A 21,070-nucleotide genomic window follows, 5' to 3' on the forward strand; every position below is an offset into this window, starting at 1 on the left:
CTTCTTTCAGAAGCAACACAAGGTTGTGGGTTAGCTTCATTGGGCTGAGGGTACAGCTGTGCTACTGATGCAATGCCCTCTGGAGGTTAGGGCAAGAATTTCTGGGAATTTGTTCATGGTGCCAGCGACAGCTCGCTTACTCTTCACGAAGGACACCGTGGGATCTTTAACGTCCACCAACTAATTCTAGCAGACGGGATGCCCAGTTCAACGTCAATCCGAGGGACGGCACACACATGGATGAATCACCCTGCCTGTGAAACGCCGGGAAGATAGTTTATAGCAGGTTTGGGATTCGAACCCAGGCTCGATAGCCTAACGGTGATTGTGCGTACCTCTAGGTCATCCTGTCAGCATTTCTCAGAAATAATAATGATTCATAAGCTAAAATAAATTGAGTACCCAGGTGTGAGTGAATGTGGCACCAAGACCCACCACCCCGCATCCATCTGACCAGCTCTCAAACAAATAATTTAAGTGAGGGGGTGAGGACACAGAGGAACGTGTCCTCTTACAGAAGAGAGTTGTCTGTAATAATGATGAAACATTGCTGTTGGGAATTTGTGCAGAGTAGATGGAAAGTATCCTGAAGCAATTACTCTGACCATTCCATTCCTGAAGCTGAAAACATGATTTAAAGTCTTTCTTCTGAAGGTAAGTTGCATCAAATCGGTGCGACATCAGGGTCATCCATTGTTGCCCGAGTGTGCCTTCTAGTCCTTCAGCTTGGTTTGTTATTTGAATTTTACCTGTATTTTAGGTTTAGCCTAATTGGTGGAAATTAATTTCCATTATTTTGCACAAGTTTGCATTGCTTGTTTTTAATTGATGGAGCAAAACGTTTTGTTTTTCATGCGTCTCCCTACCTCCCTCTGTCTCCCTACCTCCCCTCTGTCTCCCTCCCTCCCCTCTGTCTCCCTCCCTCCCCTCTGTCTCCCTCCCTCCCCTCTGTCTCCCTCCCTCCCCTCTGTCTCCCTCCCTCCCCTCTGTCTCCCTCCCTCCCCTCTGTCTCCCTCCCTTCCCTCTGTCTCCCTCCCTCCCCTCTGTCTCCCTCCCTCCCCTCTGTCTCCCTCCCTCCCCTCTGTCTCCCTCCATCCCCTCTGTCTCCCTCCCATCCCTCTGTCTCCCTCCCATCCCTCTGTCTCCCTCCCATCCCTCTGTCTCCCTCCCATCCCTCTGTCGCCCTCCCTACCTCTCTCTGTCTCCCTACCTCTCTCTGTCTCCCTCCCTCCCCTCTGTCTCCCTCCCATCCCTCTGTCACCCTCCCTCCCCTCTGTCTCCCTCCCTCCCCTCTGCCTCTGTCTCTTTCCATCTTTCTCCCTCTCCATCTCCCCCCTTCTAAACATTGGTTAATATGGGGTGGATTTAAATTGTTATTTATTTATTTCCTCACTTTTTGGGATCTATTTTTCATTTACATCATCTTTATTTGGCTGATCCTGGTTTAGTGACATGTGAATTTTTTTAAAAAAAATCGATTTCCTTCATTTGTTTTCCTCTCCATATTCCCAACAGGAAATTCCTTTGTCAGAAATCCTAGCAGTAGACCTGGCGCGGGACTTCTGTCTTCTCCCACCTCAAAGCAACCGGCACTGTTTTGAGATTACTACAAGCAGTACAGTGTATTACGTGGGTGAAGAAGTGCCTAGCACCAGTAAAGTCATCCTTAATAGCATCAACACTGAGGACGAGGGAGGCCACAGCCAGATAACAAGTGGTGTGGGTTGCACACTAGCACGGAGTTGGGAGCTGGCCATACGTCAGGCTCTCATGCCTGTAGCTTTGTCTCAATGTGGTGGTGGCACCGTGGGACCACAAGGCCCCAGCGAGCATCGTGAGTTGCTATCGAAGCATCGATGCATAAAATCTGTGTGAAAGATCATTTTTGGCTTTGCAAATATCTTTCCAGTGGTGACGGAAATTTCCTAACAACCCAGGTATGCCTAATTGGCAGGAAGAGAAGAGAACCTGATTGCTTGAAAAGCTAACACAATGGGATAGCAACCAAATCTGTTTCTTTCTTGTGTGCAAATGACTTTGTAATCGATTATTCAAGGGAATCATTTATGGTGGTGAATGGCGATGTATGAATGAGGAATAGTAATGTGTATATATATATATGCCTTAAGTTATGGTTTTCTTCACTTGTTGATAACAGACCATTCCGTTTTTACATAGGTGAGGTTTCTACACGAGTGAGCATATCAGTATCCAACTGCCAGATTCAGGAGAACGTGGTAAGCATCATTTTCCAACATTGCGGAGACATGGTAAATAGAATGTTTCCTAACAGAGGAGAATATAATTAAGGCAATTTGTCTTTCTTTCTTTCTTTTTCTTTACAGGAGCAAGGCTCATGGAAGAGCAAAGTAGAACTGACAGTGGGACAAACATCAAGGAAAAGAGGGAGAGGGAACATTGAAACAAGCAAATCAAATTGTTAGGTTACGAAAGGTTAATGGGGGTGATGAAGATCATGGGTCATAATTTGAGATGATCAGAAATAGTCTCATGGGGCACTGCTTGCTGAGAAGTCTTAGAGGGAAGAGTGAGAAAGAACAGTTCCTGTAAGGTCAGGTTACGTATGGGAGCATGCGCCAGAGCAGTGCGTTGCTGTGTATACTTTCTGCCGATACTCCAGAGGCCTCCGTCTGGCCATCCCCCAGGCAGATGCCAAGCCCATGCCGATCAACCTGCTGCAACCACGAGGCATGTGGTCGGCCCATTGGCTCCTCCACTCACGAGGCTCCATCGCTGAGAGAATCTGGTGAGCGGGATCAGCGTCAGGAAAATGAGCCGCATGTCCATACAGCCACAACTGACGCTTACGGACTATGCAGGTAACAACTCTCATCTGACTGTCTCTCAGCAACCGCTCGTTGGACACAAAGTCCGACCAGCGATAGCCAAGGATTCTTCGAAGAGACCTGGTACCAAAGGAATTAAGTCTCCACCTCAGATCCTTGGTCAGAGTCCAAGTCTCGCATCCATAAAGCAAGAATGGAAGCACCAAGGACCTGAAGACTCGGACTTTCGTCCTCCCGCACAGGTACCGGCAGTGCCACACCCCATGATCCAGTGAATCCATGACTCCCCAGGTCCAACCCAGACGTCTATTGGCCTCTGACTCACAGCCGGCAGAGACATGAATATCACTGCCAAGGTAAGTGAATCTCTCCATGACCTCAACATCCTCACCACAAACAGGCACAGACAGGACAGCGGCATCCAAGATGTCATTGAAAGCCTGGATCTTAGTTTTGACCCAGGAAACCCGTAATCCCAGCGGCTCTGACTCCACATTCAGCACCTCGAGGGCCTCTAAAAGGATATCTAAAGTCTCCGCAAAGATGACTGCATCATTTGTGAAATCAAGGTCAGAGATCTTGACATTGCCAAACGATGCACCGCAGCTTGATCTCTCCGACATCCTCCCAAGAATCCAGTCCATACAAGTGCTGAAAAGTGTGGGGGCCAGCACACACCCCTGACGAACTCCAGTAACAACTGGAAATAAGTCAGAGTTGGTTTCACCACATCTCACAGCACTCTCAGTGCCAGAGTAGAGTTCAGACATCACATCGATCAGTTTTGGTGGCTCCCCACGAAGACCAAGAATCCTCCAGAGGGCATCACGATTCACTGAATCAAACACTTTACAGAGATCAACATAGGCTGCAAGCAGTCCCTGCCGAAACTCTCGTCCGCATTCGGTGAGGACACGAAGTGCAAGGATATGGTTAATCGTTGACCTCTTTGGTGTAAAGCTTGACTGCTCCGGGCGCTAGTACTCAAGCAGATGGTGGCGAACCCTATCAAGAATTATCCGAGCAAATACCTTGCCCGGCACTGAGAGCAGCGTCACCCCTCGGTAGTTGTTGCAGTTTTGGCGATCACCCTTCCCTTTCCAGAGAGGGACAACAAGGCCCCTCTTCCAGTCAGTTGGGATGATGCCTGTGTTCCAGGCAGAGCCCAGAACTGCATGCAATGACACGAGTGCAGCATTTCCACCAGCCTTGAAGTTCAACATGGATGCCACAGATCCCTGGAGCTTTACCCCATTTCAACCGGTTCACCACAGCCTGTATTTCCACACGTGAAGGTGGACCACAGTTGATTGGAGGGTCAGCAACAGGGATTGTAACACCCCTGACGTCCAACTCGACAGCTGGTGGATCAGCCTGGTACAACCGCTCAAAGTAACCGGCCCAGCGGGCCTTCACTTCGGACTCCTCTGTCAAGAGCCTACCACTCTCTGCTCTAACTGCAGTACACCAAGGGATTGGCTTGGATGAACACAATGCGTGAATTCCCCTGTAAGCAGGATGAGAATCCCTTGACCACAGGTGATGCTCTACCCCCTCACAGATTCCTCACACATAGGCCTCCTTGTCCACCCTCAGTGCACGTACAGTTTTACGCCTCAGCTCCCTGAACAGCTCAGCTCTGCCATTCAGCCTGGCCCTGCAACTCTGGTCAATGGTATCCAGTGTCCCTTGAGAGAAAAAAATTCTTCTTTGCCCTGCGGTGAGTTCCAAGACATCCACCGGCAACATCAAGGACGGTGGTCTTGAAGGCACTCCACAACTCTTCAGGACCTCCCAAAGCACCCAGACTCCTCAAATCTCCATTCAGCCTGTTCGCAAACCCCTCAACTCCCCTCTCATCCTTGAGCTTGCCAACATCCAGCCTCGGCTGGTATGGTACCATTCTCCTGGATTTAAGGTGCAACTTCAGAGTTGCTACAAGCCGGTGGTCAGTATTGAGGAACTGAGCACTCGCGTAGTCCCTGCAGTTCTGGATCATCCTCTAGTGACCATCAACGAAGACATTGTCAATCTCCTTTTCCACACCGCCATTGTTGGAATACCAAGTCCAGTGATGAGCTTGTGGGTGCTGAAACCATGAACCAGCCACCCTAAGTCCATGACTCCTTGCAAAGTCAAGGAAATTAGTGCTATTCATGGTCACAGTTCCTGACCCATGGGGACCAACACACACCTCATAACCATCCCTATCAGTTCCAGTCGATGCATTGAAATCCCCCAAGACTAGAAGTGTATCTCGTCTGGGGCACTGATCAACCACAGACTCGAGCTTGGCGTATAATGTGTCCTTCACGGTGAGATCACTCGCCTCAGTCGGAGCATAGACAGAGACCAGGGAAATGACACCAAAGGAGTGACGAATCCTTTGTCTCATAATACGCTCGTTGACTGGTGTTACCTCAATTGTCATTGGAGTCAGCTTATTGGACACAGCTTCAGCAACTCCTTGAGTATGGTAACCATCAGAGCGACCAGACCAATAGTATGTGTAACCACCCACCATGATCTCGCCACAATCCGGTCTCCGAACCTCAGAGAGTGTTGCAATACCGATGTCCAAATGCTTGAGCTCAAATGATAACAGAGACAGGTGATCATCCTCTCTTCGGGATAGGACATTCCAAGCACCTACCCGAAGGGACCGCCTCAGGTTAACCCAAGGAGACCGCCGTCTGGTGGACGACACCTCAGCACCACTCCGACACACTCTCCCGCAATCTGACCCGGGGATGTTACCCCATGGTTTCCCTCCTATCATCAAACATTGGGGGTCCCGAAGGCTTTGCCCCAATCCCGTCATCCCTGTCAGGTTGTTATATATGTGGGAGAAGTGAGAAACAAAGTGGTTGAAGTATGCAGTCAGCCTGGATTTTTGGAGTTTAACCAGGAGGGAGTTACTGGAAGAACACAGGCATACTGGAGTTTCTGGAGGGGGTCAGATTGCTGAGACTGTGGGAGGGAGCAATGTTGGAGAATAGATGGTGGAAAACGCAGAAACCACCGACCTGCTTGCGATCTGAGAGCAACACATGCTGTGCTTCAGCCTCATCACAGGAGATTTCAATACTTTTGAGACCTTTAGATTCCACAGAATCCATGAGAGATGTGATGCTGAGGTGCCAGCCAGCGCATACTTTAAAAAGAATGTGATGAGACTTTGTTTTTGATATCAATGATATGGTGAGGATTTGTCCCGAATTATTAAACAACACCATTGGGACCGGTCTTTAGCATTGTGGAGCATGTGTTCGGATCCGTCGCCACTGAGATTTTGATTCGGTCAAACCTTTAGGGGATTGCTCCGAGAGCAATCGGCCCTACCTGTCTGTGTGTTTTTACCGACAGCTACTATGTTGTTGAATAAAACGGTCTTGCATTCAGCTGGGGTGTTTCATGGCACAGCAGCATAAAATGCCTGACATTTATTACCGCATACTTGAGAGGTTTAATTTATTTTTTATTTCCTTTTCCTTAATTAAGTGCGAAGTGATCCTGCTAGTTTCAAATTTTCCTTTAATATACCCGAGGTATAGTGGTGTGAAGACTTTTATACGATCATAGTTCACTTGTTTTTTTATACCTGTCTCTTACAAGGACATTAGCAGCTTTTACCAGATTTTCCTCGATGAAGTTCTTGGCGCTGGGCAGTTTGGAGTCGTTTATGGAGGTGAGTGAGAACATTGATGCACGGGCACATACGGTTGATGATTGAAGCAACACTCTGCCTAAGATTTATTTCTTATGAAAACAGTTTGTACGTCATGGCCCACGGTCGTAGGCACAACTATATTCATGCAGTGGTACGGGGAAAAAATACATTACAAACGATTGACCTCGATCTACACCGCAGGTACACATCGCAAGAGCGGAAGAGATGTGGCAATAAAAATAATCGACAAGCTTCGATTTCCGACCAAGGAAGAAAGCCAGCTCCGAAACGAGGTTGCCATCTTACAGGTGTGCTCATGTCTTTTCGGTGGAAATCTGTTTGCCAAAATATACGAAGTTGTAAAAACGAGTTTTATGCACAGACGTTGGATCGTTACACCACCTAAGCACAGATGCCAACCCTCCCGATTTCATCGGGAGGCTTCCGAAAATTCACCCAAACTCCCGCCCTTACGATCACTATCCTTATCCTCCCGAAATTTTGATATTTTTGCACTGTTCACTAATCAGAATGTACTAGTATGAGAATTGAATGAGAAGCATCGTCTGCTACGTATAGCATGTGGTAACTCCATAACGTTCGCTGCTACCAAATTGTACGTAAAAAAATGCAAATTCAAATGAGGAGCAGCGAAACATTGGGTCTGGATCTCGCTTATGCGATCATGCACTGAGATTTAGTGCATGCGGTATGTGTGCAATACAGTGCATGCGGTATGTATGCACAGTGTATATGCATGCGATACGCTCACTGCATGCAGCTGGGCCCCGTACCAGCCCGGCGGTCGCGACCACCGTGCGGTGTTTAACAGCCGCTAGAGTTCTACGAGTCGCGCTGCAGCTGTGGAACATCGACTTCGAAGTTACCGATGCTTCAAGCCCTCGATGTTGATTACGAAATGGCAGAAAAGAAGCTTATGAAGACCAAGAAATGGTCTCAGAAGTACAAGACCGAATACAGTCTCCAATACCCGTGTATTCGAAAGTCTGAAAGAGGAATTCATCATGCGTATTGTACAGTATGCAGCGTTGATATTTCAGTTGAGCACGGAGGTCGCGATGATATTCGGAAGCACGTTGGAAGCAAACGGCACACAGACATTGCAAAGGAGAGATCTTCGAGCACGAGTACCGGTACACTTCTGAATTATTTCACCAAACAAGGGACAAGCGAGGAAGAGGATGTTACCCGAGCGGAACTTCTCTTTAGTGGATTTATTGTGGAACATAACTTGCCCATATCAGTCTCAGATCATGCTGGACCTCTATTTCAAAAGATGTTTCCAGATTCAAAAGTTGCTTCAAAGTATGGATGTGCAAGAACAAAAACTTCAGCAATAATTGGTGAGTTGTCAAATGTTACTGCTTCATCTATTGCCGATATTGCTAGACTAGCTCCATTTAGCCTAGCTACAGACGGTAGCAATGACAATGGTGAGGCCCAGCTATATCCTGTCCTGATTTTGTACTATGACAACAGTGCTGGGATTGTGAAGCAAGGTTTGCTAAGTTTGCCTGCGTGCAAACAAGATTCCACTGGAGAAAACATTTTCAAACTGCTTGATCATGAGTTCAGTGACAGGAAAATTCCGTGGGGAAATTGTGTTTCCTTTTGTGCTGATAATGCCTCTGTCATGGTGGGCAAGCACAAAGGAGTCGCTGCTTATATCCACAAACAAAATCCAGAGTGCTTCATCATGGGATGCCCTTGCCATATGATGCACAATATGGCCAAGAAGGCGGCTCAGGCCTTACCCATTGAATTAGATGACTTTCTCATCGATATTTACTACTACTTGGACAAAAGTAGTAAACACGTCAAAGGAGTGAAAGCACTGCAAGAACTCTGTGATGCCCCGACACACAAGATTCTGAAGCATGTCGCAACAAGGTGGCTGTCCCTTGGTCAGTGCCTAGACAGGCTGATTGAACAGTGGGAGCCACTTCGCCTCTTCTTCAAAGAAGAAGTACGAAGAAAAATGCAACCAACTGTAGCCAAGACTCTAACAACGAGCAAGAAGGACGGCACTGTATCTACTGCCAGTACTGGCACTGCAGGATCAAGCACTAGTGGAGCAGCATTCACCACTACCACTGCAGTATCTGCTGCGAAGAAGACAGCAGGGACAGCACCAAAACCAATGCTGAGAGCAGGTAGCATCACCGGCCCTTCATCACGTTCATCTACAAAGCAGATCCCTTCAGAGTCGAGAAAGACTGTGATAGTCCCATCTACAGGCAAAGAAGGACCCAAGTTAAGTTCTGCTTTTGCCAAATCACTTGATAGAAGCTCAGCAAAACCTTCGAATCAGAGGTCTTCTTCCTTGGCTGCACCTACCTCAAGCTCTCTCCTCAAACGTAAAATTGGATCTGGTACTACGAGTCTGACCTCTTCTGCTGGCAGTAAACGCACGTGTGATCGCCCTGCGGCTAAGTGTACTACGAGTTCTACAACTAAAAGCGCATCTTCCTCAAACACTGTGCAGGAATCTAGAGAAAAACGTGTCAACAGGATGTTCTTGTCTCCACAAACAAAACTCTATTGTTTCTTCCTTCGATATGCTAACAAGCTTTTTGAGAAGGGGAATCTTCTGCTCCAAAGAGACGAACCCTGTATTCATCTCCTGCACGGAGAATTGAATGGTCTTCTGAAAGATATCTTCGTATGGTTTTTGAAACCATCGGTGTCATCGGTTGCTCTGGTAAATGTACCCTTCTCTGACAGAAATCATCAGAAGAATGATGAGGACCTCATGATTGGGAACAAAGGAGTCTCAAGAAATCCACCTTCACTCTGAGTGAGTCAGACATCCAAGGTTTCTTCAGTGCAGTTCGCTCATATTATGTGAAAGCCTGCAATTACATCTTCAAAACCTGGCCGCTAGATGATGAATTAGCCAAGCATGCTCAGGTGCTGGATGTTAAGCTACACCAAGAAGTGGGGTTTTACTGTGTGGAGTTTTTCATCAAGAAATTCCCCTGTCTGTTCAGTGGCGGTGATAGTGACATAGACAGTCTTGAGAGTGAATTCGCTCACTACCAGGCAGACGCCTCCATAGCTACAATTGCTACTGAGACAGTGAGAGTGGATGAGCAGTGGCATCGGATTTCACAGCTCACAGATCCCTGCACTGGTGCCAAGAAGTATCCCAATTTGAGCAAAGTGATGAAGGGAATCTTGGTCATTCCTCATTCGAACGCATCATGTGAGCGGGCACTCAGTCTTGTACGGAAGAATCATACTGAATTTCGTCCCAATTTGAGTGTCAAAACCCTGGAAGCTCTCTTAATTGAAAAACTAGCTCATAGCACCCCTTGCTACCAGAGAGAATACAGCAAAGACAATCAGAAGGGCTAAAAGAGCCACACAGCTGTCACTCAGCAAAGCTGCCATGGAAAAAGCAAGCAGCAGTAGTACCAGCCAGTAAGGTAAGAAAAATATTGCTTCTTTTGTGCTTTTTGTTAATCTTTGATTGTCCCCTAACTTACTAATATTAACATACATGTAACATTAAAAAGTGCACAATTTTCCCCTTTTTTTTGTTCAAAAAGTGGGAATTCTTAACATGTTAAATGCTCCAAAATAGGGCTCAGAGGGCACTAGAGAGCGTCTAGAACCCCAGAGATTCCAGGGCCCTAAGGCGGGCCCTGGACCCCGCCGCAAGGGTCGAGCGCTCCGCGCTCGAGATGTGCGCTTCGCACACATTATTTGGTGTCGGTTGCAAATCCTCCCTAATTCTGATTTCCAAAAGTTGGCATCTCTGCCTAAGTCATGTTGCCGGAATACTGTGCTCAGATCATAATTACCTCCACCACCGAAGGTGGAAGGAGGTTATGTTTTCACTCCTGTCTGTCTGTCTGTTTGTTTGTCTGTATGCAGGTAATCTCAAAAAGTTGTGGACAGATCGTGGTGGGGGGAGAGTAGGGGTGTGGGTGGGTGGGGTGGGGTGAGTGGTGGCAGTGGGTGGGGTTGGGGAGGGCCTTAAGACTTAAGGCCTGGGAGGGAGAAAAGTTGATACCTCGGATGAGCAAAAACTCACAAATGAAAACGACTTTTTCTTGCAAGTCTGGACTTTTTAAAACTGCCTTTTGTATCTTTGTTCTTGCTTTTCTGCCACTTTCTGATTCATCTTGTTCATACCCTTTATTCATATCCACAATTGAGGCTCATGGAGAAGCTAGAACACAGAATGGTCCAGAATATAACAGAACAAAAACAATAGTGGAAAGAGAGATTGGGGAAGGAGAGGGGGGGATGGGGACACCAACAGCGATTGAGGCTCGTTGAAGAGCGAGAGCAGAATGGGAGTGAACAAAATGTAAAGGGGGGAAAACCAATAATAGAGTGGAGTAGAGTCGAAGTGGAGTGGAGGTGGTGAGCAGTGAGCCTGGATTTTGGGAGTTTAACTGGAAGGGGGTTACTAGTGGACGACATGCATCCTGCAGGAAGCTGAGCATGGAAGGTGACAAAGCAAGGAAGGGGCAGAGGGTGCAAGATCAGAAAAGAAGTAGTGGAAGATGTACCTTCTTTTTGCTTGTGGTCTCCAAAGTTTATGGAGAAACTTGTGCATGTATTAAATGTAGAACAAACACATCAGTCGACATCATTGTATTTTACATGAATAAGAACGATTTGAGGAGAGGGTAGACAAATCAACATGCAATGTAAGGGAATTTGAACATTGAATCCCAGCATCAATAGTTAGTTATCTGTTTTGAGGGCCCCTGTTGTTTCCAGCATCCCAACTCACATTGGCCCCTGTTGTAGACCCTACATCACCCTGGCGTTGTTTATTTGGAGAGTGTCTTCGAGACACCGGAACGTGTCTTTGTTGTCATGGAGAAACTCCATGGAGACATGCTCGAGATGATCCTGTCAAGTGAAAAAGGTCGGCTGCCTGAGCGCATCACAAAGTTCCTCGTCTCACAGGTGAGGGTCTCTGTGGCTTGTTCACTGAGTTTTTCTGCTTTTTAGTTTGCTTCATGTAGCCTCTGACTCCCAGTTTGATGTGTCATTCACACGTAATTTTGTTGTCAAAGGTAATATGTGCAAGATTCTTTGTGAACCTTGGAGACTAACAAATGAATGAATAAACAAGCAGTCATAGACTGGTACTTATGAAATCGTCAACTTGACCTCTGACCTTGTCTAATAAAAGCTGTCTCTAGAGAAGGTAGCGAAGCAAACCAGAAGTTTCTACGATGATTCTGTACCAAACCATCAAAAATCGTAACGTCGACCGAAGCAAAAATCTCCATTTCTCCACGCGATTATTTAATATTATTTTATCAAAGTCACAAACCGTAATATTCGGCCATCCACCAACAATCTTTACATAATCCGACGGCTCAGCGAGTCAGGCATGCGACGATAACCTTTATTGGGATAAAAAAATGACTTTTAAACACCATCTTTATCGAAAACACCATCAGCGCGCACACGCAAAACCTTTACGTGACTCAACGCCGCCTCTGCTCGAGCGCGCTGCACCACGTGACGACCCGTGACGCGGCGAGTGAAATATTTTTTATACAATCTTAAAACGTCTCCAAAACATCCGATTTTACCAGAATTTCGACAACCGAGTGTTAAGCGTCCTAAGCGATCACAATAACCGAAGACAAAATTAAAATCGAAGTTAAAACGAACTCGTAACATCGACCGAAGCAAAAATACTCCATTTCTCCACATGAATTTACGGAATTATGTTTGACCTCACTGTGACCTTGAGCTTTGACCGATTTTGACCAAAATTTAATCAGCGCTAGCCATCACCCTCCTGAATCACGTGGTGTAATTTGACATTGGTAGCTTCTTCCATTCTCAAGTTATCGTGCCTACAAACAAACACCACACACACACACACACACACACACACACACACACACACACACACACACACACACACACACACACACACACACACACACACACACACACACACACACACACACGACAGAAGTCATCAATATACTTACGAAATCTTTAGATTTTGTAAGTAATAATTAATGAAACAAATAGAGAGACCATTTTATGAAAAGTGTAGAGTATTACATATTGCTGGTATCTTTTGTTTTTTCCTCTAGATTTTGATTGCATTACGTCATCTGCATTTCAAGAACATTGTCCACTGTGACCTCAAACCAGAAAATGTCCTCTTGGCATCATCAGACCCTTTTCCACAGGTATTATGCTTCTACAAGGTGACATACCTTTGTTAACCTGCATACTCAAAGCAAAAGGCAGCGTTAAGCAATTGATTCACATGTGTCTGTCCACAAACGTCAGTTTATGGCCGAGGAACAATTTAATTTCAATTGAATGTCATATTTTAAACACGAATTGGAAAACAAACCTGTAGTTTAGCAATACTTTGGCTCTGAATTTGTCCCGATCATGCATGCCCAGACAGTGAGATAAGTTTTTTTTTTTCCTCTCTGTCTGGCTACCTGGCAGACAAACAAAATTGATAAGCATTTCAAACAAGAAACATACTGTTTTTAACACTTTGAACCCAAGCGGCTGGTAAAACGGCCGCTATTCAAACCTCCAGATACTCGAGCGACCGGATTTTTCTCCCGGGAGCAGAGAGTGGGTGAGCCGAAAGTCCAAGAAGCCCAGAGTTCAAAGGGCTAAGGACTTCATAAAGGACACAAACAACAGGCATGAAGAATTAATGTGATGTGTTAGATGGGGGGTGGTGTATAAGACACTGCATCTACAGTGGTACACTTCAGCATTATTTTTTTCGACCCCTATAAAATCTTTATTTTCGTTCAATTGAATTTATACTTGAACACTGTGCCGGGTGAAGTGTTTGATGAACTTTCTAGTTTAATTTGTTTTTGTTTTCTTTTTCTGCTCTATCATGGTTTGTTCTGGTCATTCAGTTGAACGTTCTGATTAACAACAGTAATTATTGATGCTTGACCAAAATGGTAGTCCAGTGAGACCCTCCGCAGAGCATACAATTGAAATTGTATGATGTTGGTAGCATCAATTTATTTTGTTCTTAACTCGTGTTTGAGTAGCTCTTGCCTTGCCTAATGAAACGTGGACTTACCGATGAAGACCGTGCTGTCACTAAACCGATTGTAATTGTCCCATAAACACTCAGACTTGTGCCTCTACAGGTGAAACTTTGTGATTTTGGCTTTGCCCGCATCATCGGCGAAAAGTCCTTCCGTCGCTCTGTGGTAGGCACACCAGCCTACCTTGCACCGGAAGTCCTGCTCAGCAAGTGCTACAACCGATCGCTGGACATGTGGTCCGTGGGTGTTGTAATATACGTGAGCCTCAGCGGCACGTTTCCATTTAACGAAGAGGAGGACATCACGGAGCAAATTCAGAACGCCGCCTTCATGTACCCCCCAAACCCATGGAAAGAAATTTCACCTGACGGTACGTCTGTCTCACAAGGATCATCACGCGTTGCGTGATGTGGGAGTCCATCCATGTCCTCAGACAGTTTTGGAACATGGCAACTTAATTGCAAAGACTATCATTTAGCTTGTACGTCCATATGAGTATGTGCATTTTATAAAAAATAAAAACTGATACGTATCAGATGGATTAAATGGATAAGATATTCCAACACGTACCCCATCTGACGAGATAAACGTGCATAACATTTTGCCAAACAATAAGAGTGGATGGAAGCAACAGAATGTTGATCCGTTTCTGGCATTAACTCTTCATCTGAGCAAAAGAGGGACACCAGATAAGGGTGAAGGTTCACATAAGGTGGGGGTGAGTCAGAGGCATGCCAGGGAACTGTGAGCATATGGGGTGGGAATGACTTATTTGGACATGCCATGAAAGGGAGGTGTCATGCCGGCACCATGAACAAATTTACAAATTCCTGCTATAACCAGCAGAGGGTCTTTATAAACACGCGACAGCGGCACAGCCACGCCCTTAGCCAATGATGCTACCCCACAGCCTTGTGCTGCATCCAAACAAAGAGGAATAAACAATTGTTGTGCCTTTGATGGTGATCATTGTTCTTTATTGTTTAAAAATAAATATTTTTAATCGTGTTTTGTTTCCTCGGTAGCTCTTGGTTATGTCACCATTCGGCCTTCAAACTTGCCTGGTGGTAAGCCAAAATGCAATAATCTGCACAATCTTTAGAATGCAAACATTAAAGTTTCAAAATGGGATCAACAGAACGAAAAGCTGCTTTTGCTCTCCGACGAAGGGTTAATGCCCAAAACTAATGTCAGCTTTTCCTTGCTTTTCATGGCGATTCACATACTTCAATCAACATCCTGTTTATTTCATGCATTGTTCTGCCTGTCTGCCCATACAGATCGACACACTTTACGAGCAACAATAGTTCTTCGTTTTACTTGATGTTTTATGCAATTTTATTGAAACACATGCCATGTACCTCGTGTTTCATAGCCAAGCGTCGACCGAGGAACGCATAAATGATGTCCAGCATGTTACACGCACTCGTCATCGACGAGATGTGGCTCCCGGTTATGGATATTACTGGAGAATCAGTTGAAGGTCCACCTCTCCGTTATAAAGAGTACATTAGTCATATGAGGATGTGAACTGAAAATTTTGATCATGATCACATCAAGTAATTCTCGATTTTTATTTTGTTTTATTTTTTAACTCCCAACTTTTATTTCACTTTGAAAACCCACGATCGCATCGAGCTTAGCTGGTGTTTGGCTCTATTACACTATTAAGTTTTTAGTTCTTCCTCTAAAAGCTCCCTTTTCATCCTTTTTCAGCAATCGACCTGATAAACAATCTCCTGCAAGTGAAGATGCGAAAACGGTTCAGCGTGGACAAGTCTCTGAGCCACCCATGGCTACAGGTAAAGTGTAAAGTCCTGGACAACACTTTTTTTGCAAACGTGATCGAGGCTCATGGAAGAGCAAGAGCAGAATGGAAGGGAACAAAATGGAAAGGGGGAAACACCAAGAGCAGAATAAAAGTGAGAGTGAGATCAAGGTGAGGGGAGAAGGACACATGGGGTGAACAAGCTGCACACAAGCTGAAAAAAACACAGCAAGCAGAGGAAGGGGAAAGTGGGGATGAAACAAAAAAGGAACAAACCAACCAACAACTAATGAAGGAAAAGAGGTGAGGGGAATGGGGGAAAAATCACAATAACCTAGAAAAAGGGAGTGTTTGGAAAAGGAGTCATTTGCGGTGTAAGAGATCAAGATTTATGGATGGCGGATGACCTTCTATCTTGAAGCCCTGGAGGGAAGAATGGGATGGAACAGATGGGAAGTTGGACCCACAGGTGAGAGAAAAGAAAAACAAATGAGTGGAGGTGAGCAGTGAGCCTGAATTTTGGGAGTTTAACGAGAAGAGGGTGATGGGAAGACCGTGTGCGCCCTGCAAAAACCTTGGAGGGACAGAGCCAAGAGAGGGAAGACGGTACAAGACCAACAAGGAGGCGGTAGAATACAGAGATGGCTCCAACCTGTCTGCGATGTGAGGGAAACAGGCCCAGCTTTGTCATGGGAGATCCCAATGATTTTGAGAGCCTTGCTTTCCACGGCATCAAGAGGAAAAGGTGTGAGGCAGAAGCACCAACCCAAAGGGGGGACTAGTACTCCACAAGCTGTGAATGAAGGCCATGTAGCTTGTCAAAAGTTCAGATTGGCCAGGGAAAAACCTTGCACAACGAAGGATGCCCAGTCGGTGACTGGCTTTGGAGGCCATGTTGGAAATATGATCTGCCCAAGAAATATCATGGCTGATGGTGAGGCCCAAAAGTTTGAGTGACTTCACCACTTCAAATGATTGATTTCGGAAATAGATGGGAGGGTCTTCCAGATAGTCCTTTCAAAGACAGGGTAAGTGCGTGGGATTTGTCAGGGTTGAAAGACATATTCCAAGTGTTGGACCAACTCCTGATTGTCTCACAGTCTACCGAGAGTGAAGAGGCTGCTTCCTGCCTGTCTAAAGTATGAGAAATAATACGGCAGAGGGTGGAATCATCAGCCAAGAGATAGGCAGAATGTTCCAGGGAATCAGAAAGGTAATTCATGAATATGAGAAACATGACTGGGCCCAAGAAACTGCATTGGGGCACTCAAGCCTTGACAGGGAGAGGAGATGAGAGGATCCCTTTAAGAGCTACGTGGTGAATACGGGAGTAGAGGAAGTCTGTGATCTATGAGGGGAGGTGGCCTTGGATGCGATAACGCCAAGATTGGGAGGGGGGATGGAGGGGAAGGGATAAACAAGCAATGGGTACGGGACAGAATGGGGTGGGGGGGGGCAGGAGAGGATACATGGAGTGGACAAGATGGATACAGAAGGAAACTCTCAGGAGGGAAAACTGGAAATTTGGAAGGAGAGTTTGGGGGTGGGGGGGTGGAGAGGGTGGTTAAGGAAGGTATAAAAAACAATCATGGTTTTGGATTGGGGATAATCTGAGATGGTGGTGAACTGTTTGGAGAACAAGATGGGGATGCCAGACTGTATGAAATGCATGAGATATGCCCAGAGAGACAGCGTTCATCTCATGTTTGAGATTGAGGGGTTCCTTCCATTGTTGGGAGAGTTGAAGCAAAGCGGCATGTCCAAGATAGAATGGCTGGGTCTGACACCGAACTGATGATCTGAGATCAGTCCTTGAGAGAAACGGTAGGATTTGGCAAAGAGGATGTGACGGCATGACAGTGTGGATCATAGTTTGCCCGTGACTTTGAAATGGTGTCAAGCCATCCTTGTTTCATTCCAAAAGCAGCTGTTTTCTTCTTCTTTTAAAATCCTATATTATTGAGTTCTCAAAATGCTCAAATGTCTTTAACCCACATCATTTTAGTTTGCAGTAACATTATTCCTGGTTGTTGGTGTTGTTGTAATACAGGTTGGAATGAAAACGGAGTCGGTTTCTGCAGTGAAGCATTTACTTTGTATTAATGGGTGTTTGCTTGAGAATGCCTTTGAGTGCAGCACCATTTTATTTATTCTTCTGCCATTAAAATACGAAAGAGCTTCACATTTGACCTTGAATCTTTTTATTTGTACTCTTAACTAAGCTCGTATGTTCATTGCAGAAGTGCTACTCTGGCTCTGAACAGTCTTAATCCATCGGAGTGGGAACGACGTAGAATATGCCTTTGATGTAGAATTCCTTCGGAAGTGTGCAGTACATGGCCAGTGCTGTGTGCAGGAGATTATTCTCGATACAAGAGAAAATTGGTCGTGACAAACACTGGTTGGTCAGCTTCAGCGGAAACATAATACGATTAATTTTCTCCACCAAAAGTTTCCAGAAATGTGAGGAAGGGTTTGCTTTTAAGAAAGGGCTTGCGTCTGAAACGTTTCCTCATTTTCTTTGCTGGTTGGCATACCTCTCTCAACATTGGGTTGAGAAAATTCATCGTCGTCATTCTTGATCGCCTTATCTGACAAAATAGCACTCAACTCCGACGTGCCATTGAATACGGATCTCGTGGTAGGAAGTTGTCGCTTTTGCATTTCAATCGGCTTCACGTTTTTATTGATGATAAATTCCATAATCTCTTGCTGTTCCACCCTCTGCCATCTTGATTTTGAGCACATACAATAAATCAGGAAATGCATGACGGATATAGATTACAAGTACGTTCCAAAGACTTATTCCTACAAATTGTTTAATCTGCGTGCATTATGCAGCGTTTTATCAACAAGGTCAGGTCAAACTTGAACTACCCTTGCAAAATTATGATTTAAATTACCAGTTCAAATGTCAAATAAGCTTTTGAAGATGTGTGAATTACCTCTGTAATCGAAGGTGTATGGAGGTTATGTTTTCACCCCTGTCTGTTTGATTCTGATGAAACTTTGTGGACAGATTGGGTGTGTGACGAGGATGAATCAATTTGATTTTGGTGAAGATCTAGATACGAGATTTTAAAAGTGATTCTTCACCATTGAGAGATGGGGTCAAAAATGATGTAAAGCACGATATTTCAAAAAGTACTGGACGATTAATGACAAAACTTGGTGGATGAGTTGGGTCGGTGACGAGAACAAGCCGATAAGATTTTGGTGTGTGATAAGGATGAAAGGCTGGATCTGCATCTGGACCAATCGGTGGGATACAAAACGTAAACTGTTCAGCCTGGCGGAGGTATGCGCTCTACTGTCTACCGAGTGCCGTTATAGTTCAGTGTGCAATCATGTTGTTACCTTTTGTTTTCAATCTGAAAGGAACAGCTTGATGTTGTTGTTCCAGGACTTCCAGACCTGGTTGGACCTCCGTGAGCTGGAGACGAAGCATGGTGCCCGCCACCTAACACATGAGAGTGACGATGCACGTTGGGAAGCTTCCGCTTGTGAACATGGCCTTTCAATTCCACCAAATCTAATTTTTGGTCCCAGCTGGCCTGGAGAACCTTTGGATGGTGATGGAGACACTTCTCCTCTCCCAGCACTTGGAAATCGACTCGCCATGATGTGATGGACACTTATAAATGTGAACCTCATGACTTATCTTGACTACGACTCCTCATGTGGTTTGAAAAGAGATGGTTTCTTTGCTCTGCCTTTCTTTCTCTGCCAAGTGCCTCTGAGCTTTAGGAACCCAGCTGGCATGGGTGGAGAAGAAGTATTCCTCTTTATTATCCCTACCTCTGAGGGGTGCTGTAGCTGTTGAACTTGCTGCTCTTTTTTTATTATAATTTTTATTCTGTTGGTGTTGTTCCACTTTGAGTTGTAAATAGGTTATTTTGATATGCAAAGATGCTGAGATGCCATGACGTAAATGGTGACTTGCGTCTACACCAGTCTTTCTTATTGCTGTTGTTGGTCCTACTGCGATTACAGCATAGCTCCGATCAGAGAGTGAGAGAAAGAGAGGGGATAGGAGAGGGACGGAGGGAAAGCGTGTTCGGGAGGGGTAGGGGACGTGTATGGAGAGGGAGTGCGAGACCGAGGATATGAAAACGTACTTATTCCAAGAATATTTTCCGGTGAGTTGTTTTACAAAGTTCTTCTGAATGCTTATCGTGCAAGTAAACCAAGGTAGCATAGGTAATCTTTTTAACTTTCTTGCCTGAGCTGAATGTCATAATGGTTAATACAATGGAATCATGAGAGAGGAGGGGTGTGATACATCCTCTTTTTCTCTTTGAATTTTCACTCTCTTTTGTTTTTCCATTGTGTTTCTGACCACTACCTTTGCGCCCCCCCCCCCAACCTCCTCCCCTCTCCTCTGATTTTACTACCAGGCCTTTCTACATCCAGGAATGTACTCGATAAAATTCACTTTGCCTGGAATTGCAACCATGTGCAAATCACAAGGAAATTTGCAAGAACAAATTACGTTTCATTTCTCAAAATCCGTCATTTTGTATTTCTCATCGCGTAGAAGGTAGATGCAACCCTCGGTGACATTTCAAAAGTTCTCTCCTGTAGTTTATGAATATGAAGAATTTGGCTGTTTGGCACTCAGAACACTTTAGATATGAAGGCAAAAAAACCACATGATTTTTCTTTTCTTTTCTTTCTTGTTGAGCGTTGAAAAACGAGTTTGAGTGATGGTGAAGTGTAAGGAATATGTTTAGTTTCCCGCAACTTGTTCAGCAGTGTCATTAATGAACGTAACACTAAAATCTTGCCGAGGTTATCAACTTGGTATTTGTTTGTGTGTGACGGGATTAAATTGCGGTTGTTTGCACATTGCATGTACGTGACCAACGCATTTGTAGTTTTTTTGAATCTTCGATATTCATTTCTCTGGGTTTATAAACTTGAAACTGTTGAACCAACATGTGAAATTGCTATCAATATGGAGACTTCATGGGGAAAGAACAATCAGCCATTTAAAAAAAATTACCTGTTGTTTAGAGAAGGATCAAAATAAAGTTTTGAAACCCATTTTGCTTTGCAATATATATGTATATGTATGTATATGTATATGTATGTATATGTATGTATATGTATGTATATGTATATGTATGTATATGTATGTATATGTATATATATGTATATATATATATATATATGTATATGTATGTGTATATATATATATATATATATATATATGTATGTGTATATATATATATATATATATATATATATATATATATATATATATATATATATATATGTATGTGTATATATATATATACACATATATATATATATATATATATATATATATATATATATATATATATATATATATATATATATATATATATACACATACATATATATATATATATATATATATACACATACATATATATATATATATACACATACATATATATATATATATATATATATATATATATATATATATATATACACATACATATATATATATATATATATATATATATATATATATATATATATACACATACATATATATATATATATATATATATATATATATATATATATATATATATATATATTGTTTAAGATTGGGGTGGTTGGGATTGCACATTTTTAAAGAAGAAGAAGGCACTTCCAACCAAAAGTATAAACGAGATTGACTCCGCTAATTTGAGCAAAAAAGCGAGAGCAGACCCGGTCTCAGGGCAACGTTTCACCGGCTTCACAGCCGGCTTCATCATTGTGTTTAATGTGCCTG

At 44.2% G+C, this 21,070-nt stretch overlaps 1 protein-coding gene across 3 annotated transcripts in view; it reads left to right on the plus strand.

Annotated features, from left to right (window-relative positions):
• Nucleotides 1–20,365, plus strand: part of LOC147012295 (serine/threonine-protein kinase D1-like) — a 139,569-nt gene extending 119,204 nt beyond the window's left edge. For 2 of the 3 annotated variants that reach the window (XM_085856240.1, XM_085856241.1), the window contains 9 exons: nt 1,516–1,834; nt 2,179–2,237; nt 6,423–6,495; nt 6,679–6,785; nt 11,266–11,427; nt 12,585–12,683; nt 13,632–13,899; nt 15,246–15,331; nt 18,701–20,365. In XM_085856240.1, the coding sequence (XP_085712366.1) occupies nt 1,516–1,834; nt 2,179–2,237; nt 6,423–6,495; nt 6,679–6,785; nt 11,266–11,427; nt 12,585–12,683; nt 13,632–13,899; nt 15,246–15,331; nt 18,701–18,925 (1,398 nt within the window). In that variant the 3' untranslated portion in view covers nt 18,926–20,365. Of the gene's footprint in view, nt 1–1,515; nt 1,835–2,178; nt 2,238–6,422; nt 6,496–6,678; nt 6,786–11,265; nt 11,428–12,584; nt 12,684–13,051; nt 13,595–13,631; nt 13,900–15,245; nt 15,332–18,700 lie in introns of those variants that run through there. The other variant, XM_085856242.1, reaches the window with a different exon arrangement.
• Nucleotides 20,366–21,070: the final 705 nt, after the last annotated feature.

This window comes from Eptatretus burgeri, chromosome 15, assembly GCF_056783735.1.
Source record: "Eptatretus burgeri isolate ZD-2024b chromosome 15, Ebu_testis_v1, whole genome shotgun sequence".
Classification (NCBI taxonomy): Eukaryota; Metazoa; Chordata; class Myxini; order Myxiniformes; family Myxinidae; genus Eptatretus; species Eptatretus burgeri.